Raw genomic sequence first — 26,594 nt, 5'->3', positions numbered from 1 at the left:
AATTCCCAGAAGTTACAGTTACCATTTTTGCTCTATTTCTCCCAGACCTTTATCTCAGAATGTAGACACACATGTGCAGATTTTTACTGAAATGAAACGCTGCTGATTGGTTACCTGCATGTTCACTGAGGGTGAATTAAGGACAACATTCTGTGCAGCCTCAGTATAAAAGCCTGCATGGTTATCAGTTGTGAGAAGTTGGCCAGTTTTCAAAAGGCTATTTCTGGATGGACTGAGAGAGGCCAGCATGTGGACACTCATAATGTAGGCTTTTTAGTCCGCTGCGTGCAGGGCCTGGGCGAAGCAGGCTGCTGTGTCCCAGACCCTGGGGAAGTAACATCTGGGAACGGACTGAACTTTCCTTCTGTCTGCAATGTTTAGCCCGTGTCACCTATTCCCCAGCTACAAATACCTCCTACCTTCCCCCGCCCCCGCCCCGGCTTTCATGCCCAGCACCACCAGGACAACGCCATGGGAGGCGGAGGGCTTTGCTGGGAAGAACCAGTCTGCATGTCCGGAGACCTGGGCTCCCATCGGGGATCTGCACCTGCCGTGTGATCTTTGGCAAATCACTTTCCTTCTCTGCAGAGCAAATGCAATATTCCCAAGGCTGCCTATTTTACAGTGTTATTTTATTGGAAGACTCAGATGAAATTATGATTGGGAAGTAGTATTAAAATATAAAGCATTGTGTGTAAGTTTGTGTTGTTAAATTCTGCCCTTTTGTCTAGAATTGTCAGGAAGAAAAGTAAACATCCAATCCAGCTGGGCCAGCTCTTTTCTAATATTGGTTCATGAAGCTAACACGTCCCTAGCGAACTTTTCACCTGCTCTGCACTCACCTTTACAACGGAGGGTTGCAGAGTTTAAGAGCATGGAGTGTGGGCAGGGAACAACTGAGGCTCTGCGAACACCCCTGCACACGGGGTGGGATGTGAACGGGGCAACCTGTTTGGGAAAGAGGTGTATCTGTTAAAGCTGATGGCACAGTTTACACACTAGCCCAGAAAGGCCTGCCTCTAATTACAGACTGACCACAACAGACTGACTGCATATGTTCACCAAAGGACACGTTATTGGAATGTTCACAGCAACACTGTTTGTAAGAGCCGCGTACTAGAAGCTAGCCCATCAGTAGTGAAGTGGATAAATTATAATATTGCCCCACATTAGAATACTCTGCAGCAATGGGAAGGAATAATACTCCACTGCACGCAACAGTATGAATCAATCTCCCACACATGTTGAGCAAAAAAAGCCTGGCCAAAATAAAAGCATATACTTGTTTCACTTAAATCTATTGAATAACGAACTACCCCAAAACTTAGTGTCTCATAACAGTGATTCATTATTTTTCATGATTGTATGGAATAGCTGTGGCTTCCCTTGTGATTTCATCAGTGGCTGAATTTGGCTGCAGATCTGGCGGGGTTGCAAGGTCCAAGGTGACCTCACGCACATACCCGGTAGTGCTTGGCTCTTCTCCACGTGGCCCGGGTCACCTTCCGGACACAGAGATCTCTGAGCAGCATTCCAAGAGGGTGCAACTGAAGCCCCAAGGCCTCTGTAGCCCGGGCTTCACAAGTGGTGTGGCATTTGTTCCCCTGGATTCTGTCCATCAAGCGAAATCAAAAGACTGGTGCAGATTCAAGGGGTGGGGAAGTAGATCCTGCCCACTGATGAGAAAATGTCATGTTGCAAAAGGTCAGACATGCAGGAATGGGAGACACCGGGGCCACATTTTCCATCGACTACAATACAGCCTGATTCCATTTACATAAAATAGAACAGCAGACAAACACCTTTGATGTTACAAATTCCTTGGCAGACAGGCCTGGAGGGGAGGCTGAGGGAGGCCATCATCGTTCCTGGGTGAAGTGTGCTCCTCCATCCAGGTACTGGTGACTAGAGTCTGTCTCCAAAGCTATAAACTTAACGTGTCCGAAATGGTTTATGATTGTGTACTTGAATTAAAAGTTAAAAACGTAGACGTTGGCTTAGAAAGAATGAAGCTCATTTCTTTCCAGTCACAGGCCAGGCTGCTGGAGCAACTCAGCTCCTTGAGGTTCTCTGGGGCCCCAGCTTCCTTCTTTTTCGCTGGTTCGTCACCTTGTCCTCCTCCGAATAGTTGAAGCCGTTACCCGCAGTCAGTTGGCATCCTGGCTAGTGGGCGGGGCCCCAGAGCAGGGGTCCTGCGCAGATGTGTTTCTTCCAGGTGACCGGGGTGGGAGTTACCACACACATCACTTCCACCCCACGCCCGCTGACAAGAACCCGCTCTCAGGGCCGTGCCTAGCTGAGAATGTGGTCTTGGCCGGGCCACCTGTGCCAGGGGAGGTGACAATTTTGGGAAATGGCTAGCAGTCAGCACATTTTTTTACGACAAAGCTGTTCTTTAATCATTATGTTTCCAAAGGCTACTCAGAAATAGCTAAGTGCCCTTTTTTAGTATTAAAAGGTTAAAAACACCAAGTGACCTGAGTTTTATACTTGTATTTCCTGTGTCAAAATGAAGGCCATTAATAATCACCACTCCTTAACTATATAAATATATATATTTTAAAAGATCTTATTTATTTATCTCTAGAGAGGAGGGGAAGGAGAGAGGGAGAGAAACATCAATGTGTGGTTGTCTCTCCTGTCCCCCACTGGGAACTGGCCTGCAACCCAGGCATGTGCCCTGACTGGGAATTGAACCACGATCCTTTGGTTCGCAGGCCCACACTTAGTCCACTGAACTACACCAGCCAGGGCTATATAAATATATTTAAATGGTAAATATACAAGACACAAATTTATTTAAATTTTAAATATACAATTGTCCAGATCCAAGAGTTTAGACACCTTCCGGGAAAAAACATCAGCTGCCTTTGGAAAGCCCCTCACTATGACTTAGCGGGGCCACCTCTGCAGGCGAACGAATGCGTTTAGCAGCCTGGATCTTAGGTGCTGAGGGTGCCTGTGTAGGGTACACAACACTGAAAAATCCTACCAAAGCATTCACATTTATTAATCTTTTTTACTTGAAATGCACAATAAGGCACTTACACATCACACACACGTGTGCAGTGTAGGGTGACAGCGCCCTGCGGATTCATCAGAGGACCCGTTCTCTCACAGGTGTGCTCCCTCCACAGCAGCCTGCTCCTCCCCCCGGGGACCCCTCCCGACCCGCTCCCTTGGGTTTTCTGACCTGCTGCCTGCCTCCCTTCTAGGGGAAGGGGTCAGCTGTACACCAGCAGGTGCTCTGGGGCTTTCCCTGAGACACCCGTCTACTGCTCCTGGGCGCCTGGCCAGGAAGACCTCCTTGGAGCCAAAAAGTTAATTAACTGGTCTAGAAAATGCACCAACAATTTCATGGTCTCTAACATTTCTAAAGTGAACTCGTGACATCATCCAAAGGCAAAGGCAAAGGGAGGAAAGTAATCCAGCTTTGAGTCAGGCTGACCTGGGTTCAAATTTCAGTTCTTCCCCTTCCTACCTGTGTGTGTGACCTTGGGCCTCCGCGTCCTCATCAGTGCAATGGGAATACCAGCTCCTCTCTGAGGAGCAGAATGGGAGTGAGAATAGATGTGTTCAGCCACCTGCAGCTGCTCAATGACACAGCTTCCACGTTCACCACCCCTTTGTTCTTTCAGAGTGCCAAGATCAAAGGGAAAGCTGAGCAATGACTAAAGCTTAGAAAATAAGATCTAAGGAGAACGGACGAGGAATGGCAGATGTTTCATGTGGTAAAGAGAGCGTTTTGTCTGCACAGAGGGCAGTGAATAACAATGGCTACCACTTATAGGCACCTACTGCCTTGCTTGGCATTTAATATGGTTCTGTTCAGTCCTCAGAACAGCCCTGTGAGGAACGTATGATTACGGCCCTACACAATAAGTGAGGAAGCTGCGATTTCACAACTTGCTCAAGACCATCCAGCTAAATGGAGATTCAAACTCTGGTCAGGTGCTTTGCAGCTGCTTGAGATTCTCCTCCCTGGTTGGTGGAGACGGCCTGGGGGAGCTGGACTTGAAGAGGAGCAGGGGGAGGCAGGAAGGTGGCGGTCAGCCACAGGTGTCAGGGGCAGGCAGAGAAGACAAATGCAAAACCTTCCTTGGGCTGGGACTCATCAGAAAGGGAATCCTCTGGGGGCAGGTGCCTTAGGCGTGGGCCTGCCTGAAGGCAGGAGGAGCTCGATTTCCACGCGAGGAACCGGGGCTTACAGGCACCACGTGGGGACTGACCTCCTGGGACCACACAGGCACACCTGAGCCCCTGCCCCTCCTCACGCAGGGGCCTCAGTGGCCAGCGCACAGTGGAGTCTATGCCTCCACTATTTCTGTGTTCTATTGTCATTGCAGACATTCCCTTTGCCTCACTCTGGCCATTCCCTAGAGGCAGTTTACATAAAACTAAATAAAAATACTAAAATGTACAAGTGAAAAAAGTTAATCTCACAACCTCTCCATTTCCTTACCTACGGAACCAGTTTAGTAACTCCCATAATCCTGGACAAGTTCCTTAGGGTTGTCAGCCTGTTCAAGCCACCTCGGGTCTTATTTTCATATAAGCTCTGCACCAGTCTAAGGAGGGACCAGGAACTCGCAGGGATTTGCCACCCTTTCTGCTACTGTTGTGAGTGGAAGCCAAGGCTTTTGCTTTCTTGCCCTAACTTTGACTCTTCACGCTGCTGAGGAGCAGTGACTGGACCTTCATATCGTGTCTATTTCCTCTATGGTGCTGTACTATTTCCCACGTAGATCATCTGGAGCCAAGCAAAACAGTTTCTTCCCCCCCCCCCTTGCTTTTTCTCCTTCTGTGGAGACATGGAAAAGGTCGCTTTAAGAGACTCAGACACCATGTCCTCTCACAGAGACCCCTTTCAGAGACCTACAGGTCACCACTTTGAGCCATAAACTGCTTTTTGAAGAGCAGTCCCAAGAGCTCACTAAAACTTGCATCTGGATTTCACTTAGCTTGAGAACCTTAGGTTACTCTGTACTTGATTTGGAACCAGTGGCCTTAAACTGCCTTCTAACACTGATATGCCCTCTGAGCGAACCTACGCCCCACACTGCCCTCCTCTGAAGACAACATGGAAAACACAAAACCACACTCAGAAAGGAGGGGCCACGGCGTGATACTGTCCAGCAAACGTCTCCTGGTCTCAGAACACTGCCACTTCCCGCAGTTCCAGCCCTCGGCTGTGGTCCACTCTGAGCAAGTGAATCCCTCTGCTGAAACTAGCACACAGTAAGGAGGTGGTGTCGCCAACAGCCAGTGATGTCAAGGGTCCTGATCCATCCAGAGACAAGGTAAACAGGCAGGCTGGGGAGGAAGAGGATGACCAGCAGCTTAGGCCAAGAGCACAGCATCATAAAATGCAATGTCTTCCTAAGAAAGCCATGTGGTTAAAGCATGTGCTCTACATATCTGACCCCAATGGAGACACATCCCATGCTGCAGAGGAACACGCACCAGCAGGGAAGCCAGAACTTGGATCAACCCCATGACTTTAACTATCAAGAATGGCACACAGACCAAACAGGGTGGACATACACCAGCTAGAAGTATGTTCAGACACTTGGGGCCTCAGTGGCACGGACATGTTAAAAAGTTGCCCTTGCTGACCTGCCGAGAACAAAGCAGCACCAGGGCAGAGGAAAACAGACAGAGATACTGATTTTCAGTTGCTGGCTTCCCAGAGTCTCAGTCCCTTCAAGGCAGAAGGATAATGGGGGAACTTGAAGGGCAGTCAGGGCTTCCAACTGACCCAGTCTCCCTCCATCTGTAACTCAGAGCCTTCTCAGAACTATGGACACACAGCTTGTTCCCCTGGTCTCAGGTTCACGATCATGGAAGCTAAAAAGCTGCTCCTCCCACCTCCCACAAAAGTCACATCTGGGCAACTAGAGAGGGCAGCTCTCGGGGAGGTGCAGCGGGGCCATCCTCACTGTGCAGTTTAGCTTGGGTCCCATCTGACATGCTCTCACCACTTTTCTCTGAGGGGGGCTACCCCCATCCCCTACTGGACCCTGAATTTCTGAAAGATTACTGCCGGAGGGATTTGGTTTGTCGTTCCCGAAGTTAATATTGGGTTGGCCAAAACGTTCACGTAGTTTTTCCCATAAAATAAGATAGATTTTTCATTTTCTCCAGTAAGTTTATTGATTTAGCTATTTTGAGTATGTTGGTAGAATGCTGATTGTTCTCAATTAATGTCTCGATTTGATCACTATCAATTTCAGCTGGTCTACCTGATTGTGGAGCACTGTCCAGTAAGAATCTCCAGCATGAAACTTCGTAAACCACTATGACACATTTGATCAGTCACAGCATCTTCTCCATACCCTGCCCAAACTTTTTTTGCATTTCAGTTGTGTTTTTACTTTTCTTGAAATAATAAAGCATAATATGCTGAAAATGTTGCTTATTTTCTTCCATCTTCAATATTAACATGGTCACACAAAAATTCACCAATTTTGATGTGTTTTTTAAATGCATGCTGATATGGTATGCAAGCTGTCACAATACAATCTAAAAAAATTATTTCGAATGAAGTTAAAGACAACTAAGCGTTACTGGAGCCATCTTATGGAAAAAAACAAACGATTTTTTTGGCCAAACCAATACTATTCCTGTGTCCGGCAGAACCCCATGTCCAGGACAAAACAGCATGGAAGCACTGGGGTGCTGGTGGATCAGCTCCCTGGAAGGAGAAAACCACCTTTTTTCACAGCATTTGCCCAGTTCTGTAGTGTAAATGTTCCCACTGTGGCGTATGAAATGTTCCTGAGTATGTAACGATCAGCCTTCGGGAGCTGGGCCCGCACATTGCTGCCTCAAGAACTCCAGGGAGCTGTCTGCCCTAAAACATTTTTTCCTCCGGAGCTTTGACGTGTCCTGACTTTTCTGAGGTTTTGAACCTTAACTGCAGAGTCAAAACAAGGCAGAGTCTTTCTGAAACTATCCTCACTCTACCTCACCCCCACCAAGAGCTGAGGTTCTCATTTTAGTTCTTTTTTTAAAAGATGTATTTATTTATTTTTAGAGAGAGGGCAAGGGAGGAAGAAAGAGAGAGAAAAACATCAACATGTGGTTGTCCCCCATGTACTCCCAACTGGGGACCCAGCCTGCAACCCAGGCATGTGCCCTGACTGGGAATTGAACCAGAGACCCCCTGCTTCACAGTCTGGTGCGCAATCCACTGAGCCACACCAGCTAGGCCTCATTTTAGTTCTTACAAAATAAATTTCAAAATAGTAATTTTTGTTCTCTTTTCCAGCATCTTGAGCTGGAAAAGAGTTAAAAGCAGATGAGGGCCCTAGCTGGTATGGCTCAGTGGGCTGAGTACCAGACTGCAAAGCAGAAGGTAACTGATTCAATTCCCAGACAGGGTACATGCCGGGGTTGCAGGCAAGGTCCCCAGCTGGGGGTGTGCAAGAGCCAACTAACCAATGGCAACTGATCAGTGTTTCTCTCACACATTGATGTGTCTCTCCCTCCCTTTCCTCCTCTCTTTCTAAAAAATAGAATCTTAAAAAAAAAAACCTGATGAGGACTTTCAAGTACACAGAAAGTATAGAAAAGCCAAAAGTACATATTTGAGCTCTCAGGAATGAGTGGGTACAATATGGTTCAAGGAGTTATGTGGTAATGGCCTCTGGCCAGAGGTTGAACAGAGCTTCTGGGATCTGGTGTCATGTCTTAACCACTAGGAAACTGAACAGTGGGGGGACCTGCGTGGCTGCCCTGAACAATGGAAAGAAAAGTTTAGAGTCCTTTAGGACTTCATCAACAGCAGGTTCCTTACCGCCGGTATCTTGGTTCCAAATCTTCACTTTGCAGTCATGTGATGAGGTAGCAATTGCAGGCATCCAGGCCAGGGCTCTTGGTAGAAAGACACAGGATGCAACAGTCTGGAAATGCCCCCTGTACTCACATATTCTGTTCCGTGTCTGCCTCAGATCCCACAGCTGCAAAGTAATGACACGGGCTGGCTCACACACACTCTTCTCCAGTGTCAGTCATTGATGGCATTGATGACCCATCGCCCCTCCATGTCGTGACCCACCTGTTCCCTCCACTTACCTACTTATGCAGCCACCCCTTATCTTTATGCATCCCATCACACAGCCAACCATCCACCCATCTAGTGATGACTTAAGCATCAACTCTGCCTCAAACAACCCTGGTTAAGGATGTGCAGAAGGGCTGGTTAGAGAAGTGATGCTCCATGTCCCCCAGTGTGGTGAGACAGTATGAAGTTACCTACTTTCTAGGACAGCCTCTTGGTATCTGTGGGTCCTGTGGGGACCCCACAGTTAGCAGCACCTTCTCATAGGTACATACAGGCAGAAACCTTCTGGTTTAATGTGCAGTCACTAACCCTTGGTATATAGAGACCAGACCAGAGTCTACAACTATGGCAGTGCCAGTCCCGCCAGTCCCACTCTTGCTGACACAGATCGGACCATGCCTGGAGGATAATGATCAGGTAGGAGAGCAAAGTGAACTGGGTCCAAAAAATAGTGAAATCAGTGGGCGGAACAGTGGTAGGAGCTGGAAAAGCTTAGCTTGGAGAAGAGATGCTATATCGGCAGCCTGGGATTTAAAACCTTGACCCAACACTTACTAGAGGTGTGATCTTGTACAAGAAATTTCAACTTGCTATGTCTATTTCCTCCTCTGTAAAATGGAAATTATAATAGTTCTTAATTCATCCAGCTGTTTTAAGGATTAAATGAGATAATGCGTGTAATGTGCTCAGCCCAGTACCTAGCGCATAAGAAATGTTTCATAAAGGGGAGCTCTAATTGTCCTATTTGGATACTAGATAACCCTTTTCACTGATATTCTACAGTTCAGAATCCAAGGTACTTTGGAGGAGCCTATCCCGAAATTAACTGCAAGGAAAGCTATATGGGGAAGGGCCAAGGTGGGCCCTGACTGACCCTGGAGCTCCAAACTTCCTAAAGAGCGGGCACCTCTTTCCCTGGGGCCACGTGCACAATGAGAAGCACTTGGTTCTTCGAATAATCCTTCCTCTTCTAAGCTCTGCTGGGAGGAGAGACATTAGCAGCCACTTTAAGATACCGCCTTCCTATCCTGACTCTCACCCTGCCAGGGTGTCCAACTCGCGGCCCGTGGGCTGCCTGCGGCCCAGGATGGCTATGAGTGCAGCCCAACACAATATTGTAAATTTACTTAAGACCTTTCTCTGCATCAGTTTTTGTTAGTGTTTGTGTATTGAACGTGTGGCCCAAGACAACTCTTCTTCCAGTGTGGCCCAGAGACGACGCCAAAAGGTTGGACACCTCTGCCTAGGCTAAGAGATGTTTCTTGAAGGAACCATCTGGAAGGCAAAGGATCACTTCCAGTCTGCCCCTGGAATAGGCCTGCGCCCTTAGTACACCTGCCAGTGTAGCCCAGTAGAGGCGGGAGGCCAAAGTGAGTTATTCGCTCATCAGCAACAAGACCCCTGGATCCCCCAAGACCCCTCACCGTGGCTTCACAGCCTTCCCCTCCAAAGCCGTTGCTGCAGGAGATGCACTTGTGTCCATCCTCACTGACCTCGCAGTAGGTCTGAATGTGTTGCTTTGCGGGAAATATATGTGCTACCTGCAGCCCCCGACTGTCCCACAATCTGAAAAAAGTTGAAGCAAAACATGAGTTTATAGTAAATGTGTCTGAGATAAACCTGCAATCGCCCACTAACATAAAAGCCCTGGTTCTTTGCTGCCCTGCCAGCCAGATGCAGTCACGGCACACGAGCTCCGGGTGGGTCTCAGAGACTGCGAAGCGGGCAGGAAGTAGCAGAGTGACATCTGAGCTCCTTCTATTCTGAGATCCAGTTAATAGAAATTTAGACCAAGCCTCTTAATTATGCAAGTTAATGTGTTAATTTGGTCTTTTGGGATACTGATTTCAAAGGACAAGAGGATATTTCTGTGCCTGTGACTTAAAAAGTTTTAAAGATACTTACGATAGTACAGAGGAGCGATCAGACATGAAAGACTGGCAGGCCTTGGCCAACCTGGGCCATGGAGTCCACTGCGGAGTCTTTAATTTTCTCTTGTCTTATTCCTAACATTTGCTAAGCAAAATCTCTTCAGAAATATAAAGTTTCTAGTCATGCTTTCTAGTCTAAGAGCAATTTACTTCATTTGCCACCGCTGATGGTGATTCTGACCTGCGTTCCCAGGGAGGGCTCCCCAGGGGCTGGGCGACGGAGAAGTTAGGAACCAAGCAGGTGGCCAGCGTAGAGCCAGGCAGTTTGAAGCGGTGGGAGAAGCAAGTTATTGATCCTGAAATTAATCTGAACACATTCACACGGTAGGAGGGGGAAGGCTCCCTGGCTTGACTGGCATTCACCCTCTACCCAGACGACTCCGTGGGGCCAGATCAGACAGGCCCCAGCACCAGCGAGGGGCAGAGGGGCAGAAGGCCCTGGGAAGGACACAGCAAAGTGGAGAAGCAGAGTGGGAACGGCGTCATGTAAGCACAGGGGCCACAAACCTTCACCAGAAACACCTTCACCAATGCTCAGCCCACCTGACGGTCTTATCTTCAGAAGTCTGCAGCACGTATGGTTCTCGGGGGACCCAACACAGGTGCGTGACCTAGAAGAAGCATAATTTTCAAAATGTCTCCACACAAATCATTCCTCTGCTGGAATTCCTGTCAACTGTGCTGAACTAGGAAATTTGACTTGGAGGGGTTTTATGTTTTGCCCATACCCGCCAGTCACGCTCTCCTTGCATCTCCGAGGCTATCAGCACCAGGGGTAGCAGCTGGGCAGCTGGGCAGCACCCAAATGCGTGCAGGCACTCTTAGCGCCTGAACCCCAAACACGGGGCAAAGACCCGCTGGCCTGCGGCAGCACGGAGGAGCAGCCCCTGTTCTGACGTGGGGCCACTGAAACCCTAGGCCAGGCCACAGAGGGTTCAGGAAGTGTTCTTCCTTCGCTTTGTCCCTGCAGTCCCCTGGCAGACGGGCGTGAAAGACTTCGGAACAACCCAAAGTAACAGGATTGTTTTTTTCCCCAGGAACCCCCACAAATGGGGAAGGCATAGAGCAAATGTATCTTGTCACTGACAGTTGTCTTCAAAATTGGGAATGATAACTACAGCTAACATTTGAGGACCACTAAAGAAACATCTACCATGTCAGGTGATATAATTCTCACAGTTATAACTGTAGATGCTGAGACTCTAAGTAAGTTTCTTGGGATAACACAGCTAAAAAGTGATGGATCGAGGACTTGAACCCAGGTTCGACTGACCACAAGGACTGCAGAGTTTATATACTAGTCTGCTACCAGAAAACACTGGTTTTCATAAACGGAGCAAATTACACAGGAAGCAAAATGTAATACTTCTTTCTCCACATGATGTTATTTATGCAGAGCACAGAGCTGAAGCTGAAGCTCCTGAGGACAGAACTGTGTCCTTGGTCACCGACCTGCTCTAAGCACAATGCCTGACCCACAGAAGAATAAGTAACTGTGTTTTGAAGGAATGAGTGAGAACACCATTAAGATTCCAATATAAACTAGTGGCATTGTTCTCTGGAGCCAAGACCTTAAGAGATCTAATTCAATAACCCTGGGGGCTGGGTCCGACACAGAGTTAGAGGTGAGCAGTAAACCCAGGCCTCCCACACCTGGTCCTGCGACTCGTCTCTTGCCCAGGCCCCTCCCCTCGCCCCATCCTCCCTCCTACTGCCCGGCCCTGTAGCAAGTTTGAGTTCGAACCAAGTTCCTGGAGACTGAAGCTCGCTCCACACACTGTCCGGTCCCCACGTCCCACAGAAGTAGGGAGTTGTCCCGAGAGCCAGTGCACAGCTGTGCCGAGTCTTTGGAAACAACAACAAGAAGATGGTCCACAAGCTGCACTTGGAAGAGGGCGTTTCAGAAAGCACGGCGGCACTGGGCAGAGCTCTGCGTTACCTACCGGGACTCACGGCCACTCCCATGACCGCCATGGCATGGCCGGAGAACCGCTGGCTGGGCTGTGAGGAGCCGTGCAGGTCCCACATCAGGACCTTCTTGTCCCGAGAGGCGCTGAAGAACTGCTTCGACTTGTAGACACAGGCTATCTGCGCGGGGAAGAAAGCGCAGGTGTGCTCGTCCGACGGCACTTTGCGGTGGGGCAGAGGCCTGAGGACAAGTGTGTTAGAGCCCAATGTGCTTGCTCGGTTCGGTCCGAGTGCGCTGAAACGAGCAGGCAAACCCCCTCTTCCGTGCTACGGACTGTGGCGGATGCCGAGTTTCATTATGATAGATTACAGCCTAACTTTTGGTTCTTTAGGTGGACTGCAGAGAGCCATCTAAATTGGTATTCTCTATCACTTTTTGCTGAAAAATCACTGTACTCTGTAAAGCTATTGAACAAACTAATTTTTATTTAACTATTGTTAGCTTTTTAAAATTTTCCCCAACTAGATTGGAAGATTCCTAGGCATAGAGACTGTCTCTTTTCCAACTATGGTCAGCACACAGTAAGCCTTCGGTGTGTGCCCCTGTTGAGTTAGGAGTGACCAGGGAGAGTTACTCTCTATTCACTACCTGAGCTATGAAAGCCTCAATAACAGAAGAAAAATTATGGCGCATATACCCGTACCAAGAGCTGAGTGAATGGTTTGCTCCACTATTCCTGGAGTAGGGCTTCACAGCATCAAATACAAAGCCCTCGCATTTTCTCTGAAGACTGAATATCCAACCGATCTTACTATCTAGAGAGAGTAGGTGTTCCCGTATTCAGTTTCAAACTCCCTCCCTGATAATAACCAGCTGACAATTTTACCTTGGTGATTTCATGCTCGTGTCCTTGGAACCTTCTCACCACGTTTCCAGTTTTCCAGTTGTAGACCACGACTGTCTGCAGAGGGTCATTAGCATTCTTTAATTTAACCGAATATTCATCCAACTGAAACAACAAGCCTTGCTTCATCCTCCTCCTGACTCCTCCCTCCCAGTCACATGACCTGCATCCACACAGGCTCTACTGTGTCCCTCCTCATGCCTCCTACTCCTCCCGACCGCTGCTCTGTCTCTCCCAGCTCCTGGGCCGCCCCCGCTCCGCCTCATTGACAGGGTTGGGCTAACGCAACCTGAGGGAAACTGCTTCAGGTTGAGGTTCTGGTTGTAGATGCTGAAGGAAGATTCCACATGGAACTAAATTTTTTCCCTAGTTGTATTGTATCTTTATTTTAGTTTTTTAAATTTATCATCTCCTTAATCATTTGTAGGTACACAGTTCACTAGCATTAAGTATATTCCCTTTATTGTGAAACAGACTATACTTTGTTTTTAATTTCAAAATCCCTCACTTATATCCCACCTGCCAAAGAGCACCACTGATAAAATTTTCTTTCTATTTTTTTCTCTAGGTATATACTTTAATATTTTGTTGTAAGCATTTATTCTCCTAAATGGGACTTGCAAAGCAGTCTCTGTATTTCACTGTTAGAGTGAGAAGCACGTTAGCACTCGACCTAAGTTCCCGTTTTCCAGTCTACAAAATGGAGATGTTAATCCTTGCCCATCTACCCCTCACAGGTAAGGCTCATATAAATAAAATTTCGTATGTCTAAGATGATACAGATTTTAAGATAAAAATGCTCCCAATTAAATGACACTCTATTATCAGTTTTCAAATGCATACAGATTTCAGGTGTTAAAATGTGCAAATGTGTGCATCTGAAAGTCTGTGAAATAGCGTTAAAATGAAATTTGAAGACTCTAAAAGGCTATCAGAAATGGGAGGCATTACTTACCACAAAAGAATCAACATTTTTGCTACCAACATCCTAGCTGCGAGTGCTGTGACAGATCCGGACATGAGGGAGAAAACGCAACAGGACCCAAAAGGACAGTGGGCGGAAGCACGACACAAGGAAGGGAAGAGTCCCGACAGGCGCCAGTGCGGAGAGGTGGCCAAAGAGCAGACTAGAAGGCTCCTTTTGCTGACGAGTCACTCCCTCGTCTGCATGCGGGTGTGGAAAGGGGCTGGCTGGAATAAAACCAGTCACTTCCAAAAGGCGCGTGGAGGCACAGTGCTAAGGGTCTCACCACTGTCCTCACGGGTGTCCTGTGAGGCTGGCATTATTATTCCCATTTGACAGAAAAAGAGGCTGACGTTCTAGAAAACTAAAAGACTTGCTCAAAGTAAGATAAGGACCGTAAGCCCAGTCTAATTCTAGACCACATTTCTGCACTACCCGACACTGCTGCCGGCAATTAAGAGCGGCGCTCGCTTCCCCCACACCCTCCCTGCTCTGCAGTGCGGCGGCTCCCTGGGAAGGACTGCAGGGCGCACCTGATCGTTTCCTCCCGAGACACACAGGTCTGAGTCCAGAGCAGCAACAGCAGAGACAGCATCCACGTGAGCTGGGCTGTAGTCTTGAAGAGCTCTAGCTGGAATTCTCTCTTCTATAACTGCATCAGGCCTGCCAGAGAGAGGACAGAGAATGGGGGGTCCACCGGTGTGGGAGTGCACAGTGGAGCAAGATGAAGAAGAGTGTGTGCGAAGGTGGCAGTTCAGGCCGGCTGAGGAGAAAGACGGACACGGAGACCCACTGACATTGCCCAAGTGGTATTATTATCTCCAGAGGTGCACAGAATGACCGAGTCTGATAAAGGGGAGTCCTTACTCACTCTAGAGATTATTCTAGAGATGGAGTGCGCCTTTCTGTTTAGCTGCAGACACTAAGCTACCACGCTGTTTCTTACCCAAAAGAAGACTGAGCAAGCTGACAGTTTAGGGGAAGTCATCAATATTTGCTCTGGGCCTTCTCGTTCTTTAGTGGAGAACTTTCATGGGGCATGATAAAACTTGCGGTCCCAAGTAGGACTGGGGTACCTGTATTTGTAGGTGCTGTGTTTGAGCTTGCTTTGCAGTTTCCCCATCATGGCACAGAACCTACACAAAAGCTTCTGAGGCGGAGCTCGTTGCAGACGGTGCCGGAGATGCAGCATCCCTTGTGGCTGCTGGAAGTTGTGTCCCTGTTCAGTGAGAAAAACAGTACATACTGCTAATTTTGTTAGGCATGATGATGGCAGTACGGTGTGGGCATTCAGAACGAGCACCCCAAGATGCACTTCTGTGGTATGTGGACTGTTTTGGGCTAAAGGCAGTTTTAGCTTCAGGCTCAAGAAGAACTTCTACACCCCTTGACGACTAGAACTTGAACGACGAGCCTTGCCCACCATAAGGTATTGTCGGCAATAACATTTCTGACCCACCTATATGTCAAGGCAGACTTTTATTTACTAAACAGCTGTTCTTTTTTTAAGATTGTATTTATTCATTTTTAGAGAGAGGGAAAGGGAGAGAGAGAAATGGCAAAGTGTGGTTGTCTCTTATGCAGCCCCCATGGGGGACCTGGCATGCAACCCAGGCATGTGGTCTGACTGAGAATCGAACTGGTGACCCTCTGTTTCTCAGTCCGGTGCTCAATCACTGAGCCATGCCAGCCAGGGATCTGTTCTTATCATTCCTCAATGACCCTTTGAAGCCCCCACAGAGCATTGCCTCACCCCTAGCTCAGGCTGTCTTATATATGTGATCCCCCTTTCTATCTCTGAACCTCTCCTGCATGTGGGGTCTCTGACTCTCTCACGTGTATGAGGTTCCATAAATAACAAATCTGGTTATTTTTCTTACTAATCTGCATTACGTCTATCTGATTAAGAGACCAGTCAAAATAACACCGAAGGCAGAAGAAAGTTTGTTCTTCCCCCACAACCGTCATGTAAAAACATACCCTTTTTTCCCAAAGACTAATTAACTGTATGCCTCTGCTTTTCCTCCTTTCCCTGCCTCACTCCTGTGGCCCTGGGGATGAACCCTACAAGAACACATTAGCAGATAAACAAAAACAGAACTAATATGAAAGCTCTCTGAGGCCCCCAGTGATTTGTAAGAGTGAAAGGGAGCCCTGAGCCAAAAGGTTTGGGAACCGCTGACTTGGAACTTAAATAATCTCAAAAATGGATGATATACTATATTAGATTAAAAAATAATTAAAATGTTTTCCAGATTGTACTGCCCCCAACAACTAACAAGGCTAGAATGGAAGAGAAAGCCAGGTGCTCACCCACAAGCTCAATCAGGAAACACCTCCTATAGGTCCTAAGCAGATTAAACAGGGGGAGAGAGAGAAACCAGAACATGTGGCCACTGTGGACAGCTGCGGGGACCAAAGGTATGTGGCTCGGGGCTAATCTCAGCTACTCTGTTGTCCTCTGCAACTAGCTGTTCCCAGGGCGCCAGAGGACAAAGGGAAGTAACTGGGGAGGTGGGGGTACCCAGTGCCCATCTCTTCTGGGGCTCACTTAAAGAAGCTCCAGGAGATGAGTTTCTAAAGGGCACAGCAAGCCTCATTTTAGAAAGAAGTGTCTACAAGGAGACAGCAGCTAACACTCACCACGTATTCTCAATCCTCTCACTACCATTAACAAATAGAGTTTTCCAGAAGAATTCCAGCCTGCATTTTGAGAGGCTACCAGAGTTGACCTCCTGAAAAGAACTGGTAACCAGCATAGAAGCACCATCAGTGGAAAGAACAGCGTATGTGGCACCAAGGGCCCTGGGAGGTAGGCCCCAGCTCTGCCCTCCCTCACTATGTCCTTGAGTTCCTCCATTCCCCACTCTATGTCTCAGCCTTCCCGTCTACAAAATGTGGCATCGGATCAAATGCTTTTTGAAGACAGCGTAATCCCTAAGAGGATGGACCCTGTCATATTTATTTTTGTACTCTTAAGCGGCTTACACTACGCGATCAAACATTTGTGAAGTAGCGAATCTCGGGTCCCTCTCAGATCACACATTCTACAGTTCTCCATAACAAGCATAAGGTGGGCCAACAGAAAAAGCTTCGGGATACTTTGCAAAAAGCTTGGGATGTTGTATCGTTTGTAGACTGATAGCAGTTGCAGGGCATCCTATCTGCCAGCCTAACCCATTTTTTTCAACATTGTCATCAAACTAAGGACAGATGCCATTCATAGATCTAGGTCACTGGGACCTGCAGATGCTATAAATGGACTGTCTCTGCTTAAAATTGATTGGATTCTTAGCTGGTATCTTCAGAGAGCCACCTGAAGAATATTCATGGAACATTCTGAGAAAAAGACACTTACCCCAAACCAATAGGATCTTCTTGGTGAGTTGCGGTATTCAATGCTTTGTAACATTTATACTTTGGAAAATAGTTCAGGCAGCCACTGTAATTTAATCTCTGTAATTAGTGAAGAGATGCTTAAATTAATCTCTTCTGTCTGAGCAAGTTTGCACTGAAAGGAGATTTACAAGGTAAATTAAGGACCTTGCTAATCAAAGAGATTGTTAAGTGTAGTTTTCCTTCACAAATAAAGAAATCTTACAAAATTCAAAGATTTTTAGGGAAAGTATACCATCATGTTAATTATACTTCTATTAAAATGTGCAAAATAGAATATATTTACATGTACATCAAATAATTTTATTTTACTCATAGTACTTCTGTTCATCGAAAATCTTCAAAGGCAGAGGATGGTGGGGTGAAAATGGTGACAACTGTACTTGAACAACAATAAAAAAAAAACTTCAGAGGCACCCTGGCTGGAGTAGCTCAGTGGATTGAGTGCTGGCCCATGAACTGAAGGGTCTCCAGTTCGATTCCCAGGCAGGGCATATGCCTGGGTTGTACGCCAGGTCCCCAGCTGGGGGCGTGTGAGAGGCAACCGACTGATGTTTCTCTCCCTCTCTTGCCCTCTCTAGAAATAAATAAGTCTTTAAAAAGGAAAAGAAAGGTAGTATACATAAAGCCCTCAGTTCAGCCTAGCAAACCACTTGTAAAGATGACAGCTACTAACATGATTGATAGCAATACTGAAAGTAGCAATTCCACTCTTATCACTACTGCTCTAATATACATATATTAAACAAAGGTAAATGTACACAAAGAATAGATACAAATGGATATGTAAGTCTGGAGGATATTAAACTGAAGACAAGTTTTTTCTCTGACCAGAGTGATTGATCACACTAAGGCTAAGAATTTATTACATTATATATCAAGGCCATTTAAAATCTCAAAAACAAAGTATATGTACTTGGATAACGTCCATGTTGTAATTTATTATGAGTTGACATATATAAGAAATGAAAATGAAAATACTATTCAGTTATCTTCCACTGTTTATATTATGAACATGTAATATGTTTGAGAGAAGGGATGGTATCTCGTTCATTTTTGTATCTGTGCTTTAAGCATTGCCTGGAAGGATGGATGAAAGGCAAGTATCTGTCAAATGATTAAAAGAAAGAAAGAAAAAATGAATGCATGAATGAATGAATGAATGAATGGCATACTAAGGTGAACAGTCTGTTTGGCAAGAAGATTTTTAAGGACCCCAAAATATAAGGGTCCTTTAAAATTACCAAGCAGCAAATCCTTCAGGGAGCAGTTCCCCTGCCTCATTCCATTTCAGGCCCAGAAAGATGGCAAGAACTTGGGAAAGCCATAAACTCAGTTATGGTTCTGGATGTCTTTGTTGGTTCCTGATGGAATTGGGCCTAAATCTGAACCCCAGGATCCACTTCTGCCCCAATTTGCATCCCAAAGACTCAGATACCCAATAGTCACCCTAAACATAACTCAGAGAATTCTATTTTAGCTCTCAAGTGCCATATTCCTTGATATACTCCAGCATATATCCAACTATTACTTTCCATGAAGAATCTGGGACTTAGAGGGTTGCTAAAGATCACACAGGGGCAGAGCTTCAACTTCATTTCCTTAGACTCTTGGTCCACTGTTCATTTAAATGCTAATTTTACTGGCCTGGCAGCTCCATTGTTCAGAGCATTGTCCCTATACACCAAGGTTATGGGTTCTATCTCCAGTCAGGGCACATACAAGAAGCAACCCAGTGAATACATAAATAAGTGGAACAACAAATCGATGTTTCTTCCTTTCTCTAAAAAGTCAGTACATTAAAAATTTTTTAAATAAAATAAATGCTGATTTCCTATCGCTGTCCCTCTCCCTGTGTCCCCCTCTGCACGCAGCTAACCTGCACTTTGGGAGAGTAGATGTAGGCATGGAAACCAAAGCTCAAACACAAAATAAGGGTAGCAGCATGTGGAATATGGTTTAATTCAACCCTCTAACAGTACAAATGAGGAAACCGTGGCCCAGAGAATAAGTGGGTCTCGCCTGGACTCACACGGGGAGTCAATACCAGGCCAGTTTCCAAGGTTGCCCCAACTGCGAGGAAAACCTGTGTGCGGTTTTCCCTTTCTGGCTCTTCAGCTCACAAATGTTCCTCGCCCAGTCCATGCAAAAATCAGCCAAAGCTTAGTTTTGATGTGTGCTTGGTGGGGAAGGGCCAAGGGACGCCCAAAAAGGGAATCCAGTGCCACCCAATCCAAGCCCCGCCCTCCGAACTCTTTCCTTGCTTCGGCCAGGTGGGCGTCTGCGGTCCGGTGAGCGCGAAGGCTCCCACTTTTGCGCCCGCCCGCTGAGTCCCTTCCACCTGCTTTGGGCTCCATACCCATCGGCGGCCTGCCCAGCGGGGAGATGGGGCTGGCGGGGAATGAGGCTGGTCTGGGGGCGCCGATCCTCAGGGAGTCAGCACCCTCTGCGCTCTACAGCCTCTGGAGCCTCCGCCCCTAGCAACGAGGCGCGCGTCGTTAGGGTGGGGGTTCTGGCGAAAAGCGTCCGGGCGCGCTCGCGGGCTGCTGAACCGCAGTTCCGCTGTCCTGACGCCTCCGCTGGGGAAACCGCCAAGAAGGCCCCACCCCGCTTTCTTAGTGTAACAATGCGTTGATGAGGGTCCTGAGAAAAGGATAGATGTGCCCAACACCACGCTGCCAAAAAGATCTACATAATGTAAGGAAAGCGGGTACAACAGAAATAGTTATGGAGAAAATCCTTAATAAATATCACCTTTTAAGTTGTTATTCGCCCAGATGGAGGTTCTGCTTTATTTCTTTGGAGTTTCCTCTGATTCCACCCAGGCAGAGAGCCCTCCTTTGGACACTTCCCGAAGTCCTTCCATCCCTTATTCTTTTCATTCTTTCTTTCATCAAACCTTCATGGCCCACTACCATACCAAAGAGATCCCTCACTACCTTCTTGAGACCCCAATGGTAAGACTATTCTAGAAACTAACAGCAGCTACAAGACAAAGTTTTTGCACCTGTAATCACATTGCTTTCATAGTCCATTCATGTCTGTATTCCTAGTTCATGGCATAGGACTTGGTAAGGGCTTGTTGAATGTTTGTTGAATAAGCAAACAAAAAAATGAATGAATGTAGAAATCTTAGGCAATTTTTTGCATTCTAGTAGGAGCCTCCTACAATGCTGATCTGTCAGCAGAACTGCCTTTAGTGAAGATTTGTGAAGTTTCTGAAAGGTAAATGCCCGCGGGAACAGAGATGGGGTGGCGAGGGACATTTTCCTTTACAGAATATCACCATTGGCAATGGGGTCTGTCTTCCCCAGATTCAGAGTCCCCTCCATAGCATCCTTGGTGGGATTCCTCTAGCCCTTGTTGACACTTCCTTGATGATGCACTCATTTCTTTCTAGTCAGTGGCTTGTTGTTAGACTTCCTCCTGTCAGGGGCTGGAATCTACCCCTCTTGCTTCTTATAACGCTGATCTTAGTTCAGAGCTGAGAGTTCTCCCTACAAACTTAGTTCCTCTTCCCCATAAGAGCCTGGCAACCTTCAACCAAGAGAGACTGATTGCTTTGCCCTAGAACACTGGAGTAGGCTCAGTGCACCAACACTTGACTTACCAGATCCCTCCCCTCAGAATGATTCAGCTCTGGCGATGTAGCACACCCCACCCCAATATGCTTTAGATTTAAGGCACTTGAGACTTCAAACTGGTAACTCTAGCCAGTTTGACTTTCCCCAGACCTGTATATCCACCTGCTTCCTGCCCATCTCTACCTGGGTATGTAAAAGACACCTCATCCTTGACATGACTCACACTGGAAACATTATCTTCCCCTCAAACCTGTTCTTCCTCTTTCTGAGTGCAGGGGCACTACCATTCACTAATCAACCATGGCAAGGCTGTGGGAGTCATTTGTAACTTCACCCTTTCTTCCCCCTCCAGACTGCATATCCTTCCTTTGTGCTTCCAAAGCCTCTCAAACCATCCCCAACACAGCATGGCTCTTCATTTAGTTGTCTCTCTCTTTCCTGTGTGCTCCATGTGGGCAGTGACTGAGTCTTAGTTACACCTGTGTTTATTGCTGGTGTCTAACAGAGTGTCTAGCCCAGCACTGCGATAGAACATTCCACTCTGAAGGAACTGTCCTTATATTTGCTCTGTCCAATGTGCTAGCCCCAAGCCACCTGTGGCTATTGAACACCTGAAATGTGGCCAGTACCACTGAAGAACTGAATTTTACATTGTATTTAACTTTAACTCTAAATTTAATTAGCTGCATGTGGCCATGTGGCTATGGCATTAGACGGCACAGGTCTTATCTAGCACATAGAAGATCTTCAGTGAGTATTTTTGAATAAAGAATGACAGGGGAAGGCAGTCACGGACAACTGGACACAAGATAGAATGTTATGGGTAAGCTACATTATTTCTCTTTTTTCCTCAAGATTTTATTTATTTGCTTTTAAAGAAAGAGGAAGAGAGAGAGAGAAAGAGAGGGAGAAAAATATCGATGTGTCAGAGATACATCAATTAGTTGCCTCTCACGTGCCCCCCACTGGGGACCTGGCCCACAACCCAGGCTTGTGTCCTGACTGGGAATCAAGCCAGTGACCCTTTGGTTCCGAGGCTGGTGCCCAGTCCACTAAGCCACACCAGCCAAGGCAGCGACATAACTTCATGTACCTCCTTCTTCCCCCTCACCTTTCATCCCTTCGGCCTAACATTATCAGTGCCTCCAAATCTGCCCTTTATAAATATAATCCTAGTTCATGGCTCTTTATTGCCTGGACTGATTTTTCTCTCCTGGACTCGCCCAGTTTGATACTGTCCATCCTCTGAAGTGAACTGGTCCTGAAGACCTTCTGGAGACAAGATCTGGTCTCACATGGTCTGGTCTGGTCTGGCCAGAGCAGAAGGGACTCTCTCTCCTTCAGGGTCTGGGCTTCACAGGGGACCCATGTGGTCTGAGCGTGTCTGCACTGACAGGCTGCCAAGTTCTTCTAAAAGGTGACAGTTGGTGTTGATTGTGCTGTGAAGACATCACAGGAGAAAAGGAGCCGCAGCAGTGACAGCCTTTGGCCACTCCTGGAAACCGTGCAAACCCCAGTCAGATAGATGACTTCCAGTCTTGACACCAGAGATGCTGGTTGGATCAAGGTGTGAAGAGGAAGGAGGCATGGGGTTAGACCGGGGCCCCGCCGGGCAGGCCGTCAGGGGCTGGGCCTGAGGGACGGTAAAGGCCAGGGGGGAACAGTTCTTTCCCATAGACTTTTCCAAGTGCTCAATACCAAAATGTTTTTTTTTTAAAGTCCCAAACCAAATATCATAAATGAGTAAGTGAAATGGCAGGTTACAGAGCAGAATTTATAGATAATTCCAATTTTATAAAAATAAGTACATTCCTACTGTAGGTCATACACAGTAAGTGGCTAATGAATATTTTATCGTGTGCCAGGGTGTGTAAATATACCTGTAGCACCTTTTTCAGGCACTGATAATGTTAGGCCGAAGGTAGCACCTTTTTCAGAATGTAAATTGTGCACAGTTCTTTGGTGATGGGGGAACAGAGTTCGTGGCATAAAAAGACATTTTGCTCACGGCTGGTCTTCGTGTGGGAAGCTCCTCCCCAGATATCCTCCAGGCACACTTGCCGTGTTTATCCAGGGCACAGGCCCAGGACCACTTTCCCGAGAGACCTCCTACATCAGCCTTTCTAGATCTGCACCTCCATCCAGCTCCCCTTCCTATTCTGCCTGAGTCTTTTTTTTAGCCCTTATCACCCACCAACATATTCCATTTCCATTTCCATTATTTGTCTAGGAGAGTAGACTTTGTTCTTCTTTATGGTTGTATTCTCGTTGTCTTAAATACGACCCAGGACATAGCCAGGTGCTCAATAAATCTACTGAATGACGAAAATGCAACAAAGGCGTGCATTCTTCTCTGTGCTCAGCTCAGGGTGTCCTACCTGGGCAAGCCCTAAAGTTCAAGTACAGCCATCTTCACTCCCACCAGGGCTCCAGAGGTCACCTTAGAGCAGCGGCTTTCAAACATTTTTGACCATGACTCTCAGGAAGAAATACATTCAACCCCACTGCTCATATGTAGTACTATATACGTAGTACATATATAATACATATATATATATAGTACATGTTCTATATTTAATAGCAAACAAGCAAAAAACCCTTACTATGAACAATGTTTTCTATTTTTTCTTTCTGTTCTTATTTTTAAGATGCTGCTCTCTACCCCTTGAATTGATTTTGCCACCTACTAATGGTGGCCACTGACGGGGTTTGTAGGAGTCCCCAGAGGTCTCATTTGTACCCTAGTTTCAGTGTGACGGCTACAAATGCAGATTCCTGGCTCCACCCCAGACTTGGCGAATGAAGGAGAATCTCACTGGAAAGTCTGCATTCTTCATAACCCCTCTCCCTGCCCAGCCCAGGTGTCTCTGAGGCCTGATAAAGCCTGAGAGTCACCACTTCAGAGTTTATGAGTGTCCCGAGGCCTCACGTGGGGACACGTGTTGGGCAGGCCTGGTGCTCACTAAGGGAAGGGGCCGATTTTCCAGTTCCAGTCCACCGGAGCCCCTGAACGGTGGAACTGATAATTCCAATTCTGTAAAAGTAACTCTGTTCCCGCATTAGCCCCTTTCACTTTCCAGCCCCTCTGCCTGAAAGAACCTCCGGTGATTTTGGCTGCTTTCCTGACCCTAGTCTCCCACGGCCACGGACTGCTCCGGGGCCACGCCCAGGGAAGGGACCCTACTTTCCCCAATAACCTCAGTCTCCTTCCTCTCCTTGCCCTCTGCAGTCTCTTTTCCCTTCACACAAAATCACCTTCTGTTTTCTCTGTTTTTACCATAAGGGTTACTAGCCCTCTCCACCCCCAGCCCTCAGAACAAAGACATTCTAACCACAATGTCTAATGATAGTGGCCATTTCCTTCCCCACCTCTAGAAGAGGGTAAATGCTGTTTTGAGGTCTTCACCCTCCCATTGGGATGGATGCCAAGAAACCTGCACCCCAGCCTCACCAAAGCACCTCACACAATTTACATTCTGAAAACTTGCTACAAGTAGATTTATTGACCCTCACGCCTATAATAAAACACTTATTAGCCCCAAAGTGAATGCCATACACCCAAGCTAACAGTTCTTTGCAGACAAGATCTCGTTTGATTCTTGAAATAGCCGTCAGAGATAGATACTTTTATTACCCCCATTTGAGAGCTGAGGAAACAGCCGGACTAAATCATCTGACCAAGGTCCCATAGCTGTAAGAGGCAAGGTGCTGAGGCTGGTAGCTGCTCTTACTAATCTCCAGTACCGATGCCGTGGGGGCTGAGAGGAGGGACAGGCTCTCTTCCATTTGTGTAGTAGCCTAGCCGCTTAAAGGTACCTCAAGGTAGAGGCAGGTAGGTGCCTGAGCGCTGACATGCTGCAGGACAGAGCGATGTTTCTCTTTCCGGTTTCGCTCTCACGGTGTCCAGTTCTGATGAACTCAGAATACCCTCTGACCCCCAAGGCCTGGCTCCGTCTCTCTTTGCCTGAGTTCTCTCCTCGACCCTCTGCCAAGATTTCCTAAAATGGGTTTTGGGAGTTGGGGAGCCGTGTTGTTCTTGGGTGCCCAGGAAGGGTGGGCTGGAGCCCCAGCAGAGTGTTCGATTTGGGCTTAGACTGATTTATCAGCTCCAAAGAAAAAACCCCGGAGACGGCTCAGGTACTTGGGGATGGATTCTTCTTCCACATGCTTATTTGCATAGTCTACTTTCTAAAATAAACATGCATTAATTTTTTTCAATACTAGTTTTACATTTTTTTCACATTAAGAAAATTTGAATGGAAATACTTTGGGGAAATCAGCCTAACTCAGATGTTCCTCATGCGGCATTAACATGCAATTAAAAAGCATTGCTCATATTAACCATAAGTCAAACTGCCCAATCTCCAGTCTCATTGCTACCAATTAGTGACTGTGACCCCTGGCAAGTTCCTTAATCTTCATAAAAATGGGGATCATCAGACTTTCTTTGCACTAATAGATGCGTAGCAGTTGCAGCCTCTGTCTGTGCTCCAGATACTATTTTAAGTGTTTTAGCTCGTTCAGTCCCCAGCACAACTCTGGCAGGTAGGTACCCTCCTTATTCCAACATGACAGATGAGGCCCTGGAGGGTAGGTACTCACCAGGGGGCAGCCACATGGGACATGAGCTTCCACAGTCTGATACTAGAAACTAGCTTTAAGCTAGTACTTGTCTAAAGATTCCCCTCAAAAAAAAAGGCTGTTGTATTACATGATAGAACACTTATACAGCATTTAGCAAAAGCCTGGTACTTATAAATGCTGAATTAAATTTCCTACGGTCACATTAATATTTGCTTTTTGTGTCTGTTGTAAAACAAGCACGATGCAACGCGATTTAATTCAGCAAAGCAAAAACAGACCAAAAAACCAACTGCTGAAGCAGGCGGGATCTGGGCCAGGGTCCGGTCGCCGATGCGGGACGGGTATCCAACAAGCAGCGAGAACTGGGCGGGAGGAAGCTCGGTGGCCGCGGGTGGGGGCCGGGAGGCGGGGTCAGGAGGCCCCGCCCAGCGGGCACCTGCGACAGGTGGAGAGCTTGGCGCCGGGCGGTCGCTCGGCCATGTCTGCGGAGAGCGCGGAACCGGGACCGGGACCGGCACCGGCACCGGAGCCGGAGCCGGAGCCAGAGCCGGGACCTCTCTGTCCGGAGCACGGCCAGGCTCTAAAGTGGTTCTGCTTTTCCGAGGGACGACCGGTGTGCGCCGCCTGTACGGCGCTGGGCGGCCGCTGCCAGGGACACCGCATCCGCCCGGCGGAGGAGAGCGCAGAAGAGCTGCGGGTGAGCTGCCGTGGGTGCCGGAAAGCGGGGGGCTCCGGAGGGAGGGCGCGCCGGGGGAGGCGCGCTGGGCGATATCCGGCTGGGACCCGGGGGCCGGGCCAGGAGCCCAGGCTGCGCAGTGGTACTGGCTGTAGAACGAGGCGGTTAAAGGGTGTGGCCCCTGGAGTCAGGCAGACCTGAGTACGAATGTCACCTCCGTCCGTCCTCCTTGTGAACCTCCTTGTGAGTCCTGTGAGACTCAGTGCCCCATCTAGTAGTTTGGGGGCAATAATAGCGTGCATTTATTAGAGTTATAGTGTGATATAAATAAGATAATAGGGTCACACAGTGGCGAATCCAGCTGCCCAGCTTCTCTGTTGTCCTGTTGAAGAGGCGGGGAATCCTGCCTGGCCTTGGGTAGTAAAGGGCCCAGCTGCCCCAATTCCCACTGTCCTGGTGGAAGCTGATCTCTGGCCATAGCCAGCCCCTGCACACTCCTCAGCCCCATGGCTCAAAACCTCTCTGCTCCTCCACTGGTCAGGCTGGTAAGGTGATTTCTTTTCCCTTTCAGGATTGGCCTT

General features: G+C 47.6%; 2 protein-coding genes across 8 annotated transcripts in view; one reads left to right on the top strand and one right to left on the bottom strand.

Moving 5' to 3' along the window:
- Positions 1–367: 367 nt before the first annotated feature.
- WDR31 (WD repeat domain 31) lies at positions 368–19,748 on the bottom strand. Of its 5 annotated transcripts, XR_008389915.1 has the most exons (12): positions 19,529–19,747; positions 17,132–17,229; positions 14,850–14,992; positions 14,307–14,436; positions 12,792–12,866; positions 11,940–12,084; positions 11,741–11,841; positions 10,540–10,607; positions 9,490–9,631; positions 7,799–7,961; positions 1,464–5,313; positions 368–948 (listed from the first exon to the last, which is right to left on the bottom strand). XR_008389915.1 is itself a non-coding variant. In XM_037139505.2 (11 exons), the coding sequence occupies exons 2-11, from the start codon at positions 17,183–17,185 to the stop codon at positions 5,153–5,155; spliced, it is 1,182 nt and encodes a 393-aa protein (XP_036995400.2). In that variant the 5' UTR covers positions 17,186–17,229; positions 19,529–19,747; the 3' UTR covers positions 368–5,152. The 5 variants fall into 5 exon arrangements, 4 of the variants coding, with proteins under 4 accessions (XP_036995400.2, XP_053512302.1, XP_036995405.2 ...); XM_037139505.2 differs by having other exon boundaries at positions 368–5,313; XM_053656327.1 differs by lacking the exon at positions 19,529–19,747 and adding an exon at positions 16,417–16,518 and having other exon boundaries at positions 368–5,313; positions 17,132–17,209.
- The window catches only part of BSPRY (B-box and SPRY domain containing), a 26,511-nt gene continuing 16,914 nt past the window's right edge, over positions 16,998–26,594 (top strand). The window contains exons 1-2 of one of the 3 annotated variants that reach the window (XM_037139502.2): positions 16,998–17,154; positions 25,942–26,034. In XM_037139502.2, coding sequence (XP_036995397.1) covers positions 17,032–17,154; positions 25,942–26,034 — 216 coding nt within the window. In that variant the 5' untranslated portion in view covers positions 16,998–17,031. Of the gene's footprint in view, positions 17,155–25,730; positions 26,035–26,594 lie in introns of those variants that run through there. The other 2 variants (XM_037139501.2, XM_037139503.2) reach the window with 2 other exon arrangements.

This window comes from Artibeus jamaicensis, unplaced genomic scaffold (assembly GCF_021234435.1).
Source record: "Artibeus jamaicensis isolate MK-2021 breed Jamaican fruit bat unplaced genomic scaffold, CSHL_Jam_final scaffold_1964, whole genome shotgun sequence".
NCBI lineage: Eukaryota > Metazoa > Chordata > Mammalia > Chiroptera > Phyllostomidae > Artibeus > Artibeus jamaicensis.
The sequence above is the reverse complement of the archived record's forward strand: the minus strand, read 5'-3'. Positions and strand labels throughout refer to the sequence as shown.